Below are 8,105 nucleotides of genomic sequence, written 5' to 3'. Positions count from 1 at the left end.
GATGTGTAGCCGATGTGAATCTGCATTATGTATATAGGGTAAAAATGGGAGTTCATAATCCGCTTGAATCAAATGTATGAAATATGATATGTCAAGAACTTTGTAATGTTTTGAACAACTAATAAAAAAAAGGAACTTCTAAAAAATATAAATGGAGTGGGGCTGGAGTTGTGGCTCAGCAGTAGAGCACTTGCCTCCCATGGGTGAGGCACTGGGTTCAATCCTCAACACCACATAAAAATAAATAAACAAAATAAAGTATTGTGTTCTTCTACAACTAAAAAGAATATTTAAAAGAATAAAAAAATGGGCAACTTCTATTTTAAAACATTCTAGCCAAATGTTTTGTTGCTATTAAAGTGGATAAGTACAAGAGAAAGAGTTTTAGGAGATTCTGTTTATTAGTTGAGATATGATTAATTCAGGTTTTAATAAACGAAAGAAATGTTTATGTCAAAAAAAAAAAAAAGAATCACTAAATGGGATGGTATCAAACTAAAAAGCTTCTTCACAGCAAAGGAGACATCAAGAACATGAACAGAGAACCACAGAATGGGAGAAAATCTTTACCACCCGCACCTCAGAGCATTAATCTCCAAGATATACAAAGAACTCAAAAAACTTGATACCAAAAAACAAATAATCCATCTGATTTTCTACATAGACAACCATGTCATCTACAAAGACTGTCACCCTTTCTTTTGTTATGTTCACTTCTTATCCCTTCTTCTTCCTTAGTTGCACGACTAGGATCACAACTAGTGAGAGTAAGTGTTCTTGCCTTTTTTCCTGATCTTAGTCATTCACTATTAAGTATGATGTTAGCTATGGATTTTTTTTTTTTTGAGAGAGAGAGAGAATTTTTTAATATTTATTTTTTAGTTTTCCGTGGACACAACATCTTTGTATGTGGTGCTGAGGATCAAACCCAGGCCGCACGCATGCCAGGCGAGAGAGCTACCGCTTGAGCCACATCCCCAGCCCGAACTATAGATTTTTTGTAGATGCTTTTTATCATGGGAAGAAAGTTACTTTCTATTCCTAATTTGCTGAGTTTTTAATCAGGCATGTTTGTTGGATTTTATCAAAATGCTTTTTCTGCATCTACCGAAGAGGTCATTATTTTCTTTCAATATGTTAATAAGGTGAATGACACTGAATTTGAACCATTCCTGGGAAAACCTCACATGCTAATTATGGACTGAACTTTTTTGTATCATTAGATTCAATTTGTTAACATTTCATTAAGAAGTTTTGCATCTGTGTTCATGAGAGATATTGCACTTGATGCTTACATTGCTTGTTGGGCTTATCACAGTTTTGCTCATCAGATAAACTATAAAAGCAAAGCAGATATATTTTCTGAAATTGAGATATAAGCTAATTGTAGCACCTGTTCTTTTTGTATAGATGAATTTCTAAAAGACTTTTCATTTATTTTGTTGTTAAATAAGTTGATGACTAATATATAAATTTAAAGGGAGGATACTAATCCTTTACCAAATTCTCTCTAGTCTTTTAATTTTCAGATAAATTTATAATTCAAATAATTTGGTTAATATTAAGTAGTTGTATCTATTAAGTAGTTGTTCTAGGATAATTAATGTAATCCTAGAACTTGTATATTTATCATGTTTCTAAGAAATCTCCAAGTCTGCAGTAATTTTTTCCCCACTAAGAGTTTTTTCCTAAAACTTTCTCTGATTACCCACTCTCTGTCCAGAAAAGGGCAATAAGGAAAATTATCTGAAGATAATTTCACCATCTTTGTCCACCTTGCTATAATCAGTTCAGTTTCCTGTCTGGAAAAAAAAGTAAAAGTAAATTTTAAAAAGAATGTTTCCCATCTGGAAAGTGGGCAGAGCAGAGTGCAGTTTCGATCCAGAAAAAAAAGTCATCACTCACCCATCTCAGCCCTTTCCCTATCATAATGAGGGAACAGTAAGAAAGCAGATCAGAGGCACTGCCAGCGCATCTCAGGCAGGGTTCCATCCTGCACCATAATCTCAGGGACAACTCTTTGCAACTATAAATAGAAAAGATTAAAAAAAAAAAAAAAAACACTGTCTCTAGTACTTAAAAGGAGTAAGAAGAGACATAATTTTTCTGAAGTGATGCTGAATTCTGGTGATGTTTTAAACATTACTGTTGGGAATATAAACTCTTGCATTGGGTCTTGGTTTGGTTTATTATGCTTGAGGCGGGGATGGGAGAGCAGTGAATTGAGCTGCATTCCCAAGGACCCATCATGTACCAAATCATCATGTTTCATCAAAATTCTGTAGTCATCATTATTCCCATTGCATCAATTCAAATTACAGATCAGAGACTGAGTAAATGACCCAGTGTCAACACAACTTAAGTACTACAGCTGGAAGTCACAGCCAGGTCTTTCTGGTTGCCCAAACCATAATCTTTTCACTACACCATAGTATTTTCACTGCTTTGGATTATGTACATTTGTATAGCCTCTAGCATGAGGAGCCATCAACTATACTTGATTTACTCATATCACCTCATTGAATTAATGACCCATATTATTTTTAAGGCTTTTTGTAGAGCTTGACCCGAATTAAAGAAAATCTCAGATGCCACTTAACACACACACACACCCACACACACACACACAAGAAGCAACTTGCTCCCTTCCTCATAAGCCCCTCATGTGTTCTTGCAATTGAAAAAGAAATCCAGTACCTCTACTTCTTCTATTTTCCAAGTTGGAGGGTTTTGGTGGTTTTCTTATATTTTTTTTCTTGAATATAAGATTTGTTATAGATTTTCATATAACACTATTTTGTCCTTTTCTCAATAAATAGTTAACCAAGCATCTGAATCTAAATATTACAGGACCAGCATGCTAATTTTAACTAAATGGGAAAAATCATTTAGGATTTAGCCATTAAGGATTCTAAAAGGTAAATTTTATTTTATCTACATTCCCACAGGTAACCTGCCACTCTCTAAAACTAAAAATATAATAAACTATAAAATGAGGACTTCAGAAAAATCAGTTAACCTGACAAAGGTAAGGAAATGCATTTTGTTTTTCTTAATAGTGATTCTAGAATCTCACCTTTGGCAATAGTTGGGAGCTCCTAAAAACAAACAGTTTTTCCTTAGTTTTGCTTTTTACAACTAATGGCTAAAATAATCTTGTATTTCTGGTACATTCCTAACTCTCTTTTTATAGGTAATTTTAAATGTTATATTGAGACTCTCTAAAAATGTTTGCATCAACTAGGGTCAATAATATTCACATTATACACAAGACTAATCAAAATGCCAGTGCAATTAACAAGACAATTACCTTAAAGTATGAATGTCAACATTTTGTGGTTTTATGTATTTAAATACATAGACTAAGATAACTTGCAAGGAAAATGCCATGTGGTACTGAAACATCACTGTCTTTCTTAATCTTCTTAGGGTGAAACTGGAGAAGCCACACCTCATGCCTGTGAAACAACCAACATGAAAACACAAACAGTTGCATCATATTTTCGAGTAAGCTATTTATTAAATTGCAGTGTGTTGTACTTCGGGGTTGTGTTAGTCAGATTTTCATTGCTATGACCAAATTGCCAACTTAGGGAGGAAAAGTTTATTTTGGGCTATCAGCTTCAGAGGTTCAGTCCACGGTGGGTCAACTTCATTGCTTTAGGCCTGAGATAAGGCCAGACATCATGACAGAAGAAGGTAGCAGAGCTAAGCAGCTCAGGACATGGAAGCCAGGAAGAAGAGAGAAGGGGAGGGGACCCCAGAGAATATGTACCTTTCCAGGGCATGCCCCCTGGGACTCACTTCCTCCAGCCGTGCCCACCCACACCTGCAGTTACCACCCATTTAGTCCATTCAAACTAGAATGGACTGATTAGGTAGCAGCTCTTAACAGTCTACTCATTTCACCTCTCTCATTAACAGAGGAGCTTTTGGGGACTGCACCTCATAGCCAAACCATAATGTAGGTATTATTCTATATGAGTTACAGATCAAAAACTGGTAACAAATATCTAGAGTGCTTTGAGCAAGAAGAGAATGTTTATTGTATTCCATTTACTACAGGATATGTTGGATACAGGATATGTTAAAATGTATCATCAAAAACTCGTGACTTGTGGGCTGGGGATATGGCTCAAGCAGTAACACACTCACCTGGCATGCGCGGGGTGCTGGGTTCGATCCTCAGCACCACATAAAGATGTTGTGTCCACCGAAAACTAAAAAATAAATATTAAAAACTCTCTCTCTCTCTCTCTCTCTCTCTCTCTCTCTCTCTCTTAAAAAAAAAAAACAACTCATGACTTGCCAGGTGCATGCCTGTAATCCCCATGGCTTGGGAGGCTGAGGCAGGTGGATCTCAAGTTCAAAGCAAGCCTCAGCAAATTAGCAAGGCCCTAAGTAACCCAGTGTAGACCTGTTCTCTAAATAAAATACAAAAAAGGGCTGAGGATGTGGCTCAGTGAGTGAGCACCCCGGATTCACTGCCTACTACCCCCCAAAAAATGTTTCTAATAAATATTATCATTAAAAAAATAACTTTGGCTTGATTTACTTTAATATTTTGTCTGTAAAGATACAGTATGTCATGACAATCTCAATGGAAGTCTATACCTTGATTAAAATTTTCCAAAGGAACCCAGTGCATTTCCACTTATGAAAACCGATGCTATGGTACCAGTTATCCTTCCCCTCATGAATTATCTTAGGATGGGGGCAAAGTTGAGCATCCATCTCCAGTCCTTCATGCACATACCTGACACTCTCAGCAGGTAAACAGAACCCAGTGTAAGGAAGGGACAAGGAAAAGAGTCATCTGAGAGACACAGTGATCTGCCAGAGGAGTTGCTAAGCACAGGACCAAAGTGAACTTCCTTCCTTGGGGCAATATGGGAGAAGGAAAAACAAAAAGCAGTTTTATTTTCTCTGTGCTTTAGAGAACCCACAATAACCTGCCCTTATTTTTTTTTTTAAGTTCTGGTTATTTTTTTAGCACTTCCGATAAAATCAGATTTGCCAGCCAATGAAAATAAAGATAACGCCACCAAAAACTTGAGAAATATTAATATGACTGAATGTGGTAGGGGAGATAGAGGAAATCATATTAAGTCTACAAGTTTCAGTGAATCTATCCAGTTCTCTAAGAGAATCATGAAATACTTTATAAACTGTCTGAATACTTTTGCGAATCTTCTTCAAGCCCTAAGCTCATAGCAGACAGCGTGTGTTTGTTTAATCATCCTTCAGTGATGCCTGGGACACTTATATGCTTAACATCTTTACTGACTGCTGATACCTTCTCTTTACATCAGGAAGGCAGCACAGGTAAATCACTGGAAGTGTTATGGCCAGATTATTCTCTTTCCATTAAGTGAGTTATCTAGACCATTATCATTACCTCTGTTGTTGGCATCAAACACTGTATGTTTAAGCCAGATTAGTTCATGAAGTTATTTTAATTTTCAGGCCAGTGTGGAAAACTATGGAAGATAATTCCACACAGCATGTAATGTGTTTTTAAAGCTATTTTTCATTCTGCAAACAAGAATGAACATAGTGTAACACTATGCCTTAGTCCCTATAAAAAACTAGTGCTTAAATTGCGAAAAGCTCCTGCTCAGAAAGACAATAGACATGTACCACCTTTGGATCACCAGCACCTGGCAGATGTTTGTGTGACTAAAGGAATGATGACTCACAGATAAATATAATGAAAGGGAGACCCAGCTGTTTGGAAAGATCACATCTGAGTCTCAGTGCCCAAGAGGGAGGCATACAAATTCAATGCTTGTCAGCTGTTCAATTTCAGTGTTTGCTTTGCACTAGCTTTGTGACTATGGGCTTTTATATTTCCAATACTAAAAGAGATCTAGTGATCAACAGTTATCTGTGTTTACATCAGCTTGCCAATAAATTATGGTCCCGGTCCTTGAGATACTAGTTTGCTAAGATTATGCTTTTAGCAAAATCTAAATAATATGTTTTTCTTAGGTGTCCAGAGATTGACTGTTTTAATAAGGTATTGGTGTGTAGCACAACTTTAATATTTACATTAGTAAAAATATAAAAGAAATAAGAAAATAAACAAGCAGGTGCTGAGTAGAACTTTTAAATAATTATCAGTGTGCTAATTTTTATACTATGCCCTAAACATTAAACTACTTTAACTTCTCTGTCCTTATTTTAAGATAGAAGAGAATTTTGACAGGGATTAAAGTGTCTATCTTTTCTGGGGTTTTTTATTTTTATTTTTTAATATTTTATATTTTTATATTTTCTGTACAGAGAGAATTGTACAAAGAAATTAGCATATTAGATGGAATAACCAGATTATGTATCTAAGTATTGTAATTTGTCAAGTTTGTTTGAGAGCATGTAATTCCATATAAACTGTATCAAAAATAATTTCACCTACTAATTAAAGTTACTTTAAGAGTTTATAGGCAAACTTTTAATAACCAAGTAACTAGTTATTTCCTTTATGTTTTATAAGTAAATTTGTAATTTTCCTTAAGTCACATCCTTCTACTTGCTGTGATTAGCATAGCATTTATAACGTTCATTTTTTAAAATTTTATCCTTGTAGTAAAAATAAAGAACTGCAAGCTCATATGTGTTTGTATGTTACACTGGGGATTTTACTTTTGTTGTATGTTGCAGTACTCCCTGATGGATTTGTTATCTAAAATGGTGGTGGGCCAGCCTCATTTTGTCCGTTGCATCAAACCAAATAATGAGCGGCAGGCAAGAAAATATGACAAAGAGAAAGTTCTGCTACAGCTTCGCTACACAGGAATTCTGGAAACAGCAAGAATCCGAAGACTGGGATACTCACATAGGATACTTTTTGCTAACTTTATAAAGCGGTATGTGGATTCCTTTTTTAAGTTTCCATTAAACTATTTATATAAAAATTCTGCAGATGAATTATGGGAAACAAGATAGGAAAGAGTTATTTAGGAGGTCTAGGAAGGAGACCACCTAAATAACTATTTTATTCATGCAGATGATCATAATTAAAAAGAACAGGTAGTTATTGACTGGAGCTGGGAGATTCTCTTGTCAGCTTGGAGGTCCTCTGTGATGGCAAAAGACACAAGGCAGAGGCAGGAAGATTGAAAGTCTGAATGTTCTGTTCTGTGAAGCTGGAAGATCCAGGATTTCCCCTCTAACTCAGGTGTGACCCCAGGGCTATTTGCTTTAGAGAACCCACAGTAACCTGCCCCCCTCCTTTTTTTGTTCTATTTAATTTTTTAGCACTTCTGATAAAATCAGATTGCCAGAGCAATTCTTGACTAGGAGAGATTTTGCCCCTTAAAAGACACTTGGCAATGTCTTGAGACATTTGTGTTTGTCACAACTGAAGTTGGGAGGTGCAACTGGCATCTAGTGGGTAGAGTCCCAGAACATCCATTCTGCAATGTACAGGGCAGCCCCCCACAACAATTATCCAACTCTAAATGTCAGCAGCACTGAGTAGAGAAACCCCAGCCTATATGGAAGCTCATTTTCTTCACCTACTAAATCTTCCAGGACTACCTGGATGATCATAGTTATTAAAGCAGACACTGTCTCTGAAGGTGATTTAGCAGGCTTAATATGTCAATTAAAACTTTTAATTAAAAAAATTATTAATTACATTAAAAGGAGTCCTTTTTAACATTGGAGATGAATATAGATTACTTAAGCTACATAGTGATTGTATTTTATTTTAGTAAGTAACTTGCTAATGGCAATGTAAAGATTAAATATCTCATTATTTAATAATAGATTTTGAATGCCTAAGTTTCTGATAGTTATTAATTCTTTAATTTCTCATGGTCATTAAATTTAAAGAAATTTTTATTTCCAAAGGTGAATTCTATTGCACTTTTCAGGTAAAACCTAGTGTTTAAAGAAGTCTCCATTTATAACATTCTACCCTTTTTCAAAGTGTATGAATAGATATTAGGAGCAAAGTAAAACCTTCTTTTGTGATTATACAACAAGCAGTGATTTCTAATTATTCCTCACTAAAAAAAAAAAAGAAAGAAATAAAAAATAAAGAAAAAGGTCATTTTGTATCAGGCATTAAGGAACTAAAGGTAAAGATATATAAAAAAAAA

At 35.2% G+C, this 8,105-nt stretch overlaps 1 protein-coding gene across 2 annotated transcripts in view; it reads left to right on the top strand.

Moving 5' to 3' along the window:
• Myo3a (myosin IIIA) overlaps positions 1 to 8,105 on the top strand; it is a 224,397-nt gene that overhangs the window by 168,400 nt on the left and 47,892 nt on the right. For both annotated transcript variants that reach the window (XM_015495223.2, XM_048812677.1), the window contains exons 23-25: positions 2,949 to 3,028; positions 3,430 to 3,507; positions 6,661 to 6,866. In XM_015495223.2, the coding sequence (XP_015350709.1) occupies positions 2,949 to 3,028; positions 3,430 to 3,507; positions 6,661 to 6,866 (364 nt within the window). The remainder of the gene's footprint in view (positions 1 to 2,948; positions 3,029 to 3,429; positions 3,508 to 6,660; positions 6,867 to 8,105) is intronic.

The sequence above is a fragment of the Marmota marmota genome, unplaced genomic scaffold (assembly GCF_001458135.2).
Source record: "Marmota marmota marmota unplaced genomic scaffold, marMar, whole genome shotgun sequence".
Taxonomy (NCBI): domain Eukaryota; kingdom Metazoa; phylum Chordata; class Mammalia; order Rodentia; family Sciuridae; genus Marmota; species Marmota marmota.
Note: the sequence above shows the minus strand (reverse complement) of the source record. Positions and strands in the feature narration are given on the sequence as shown.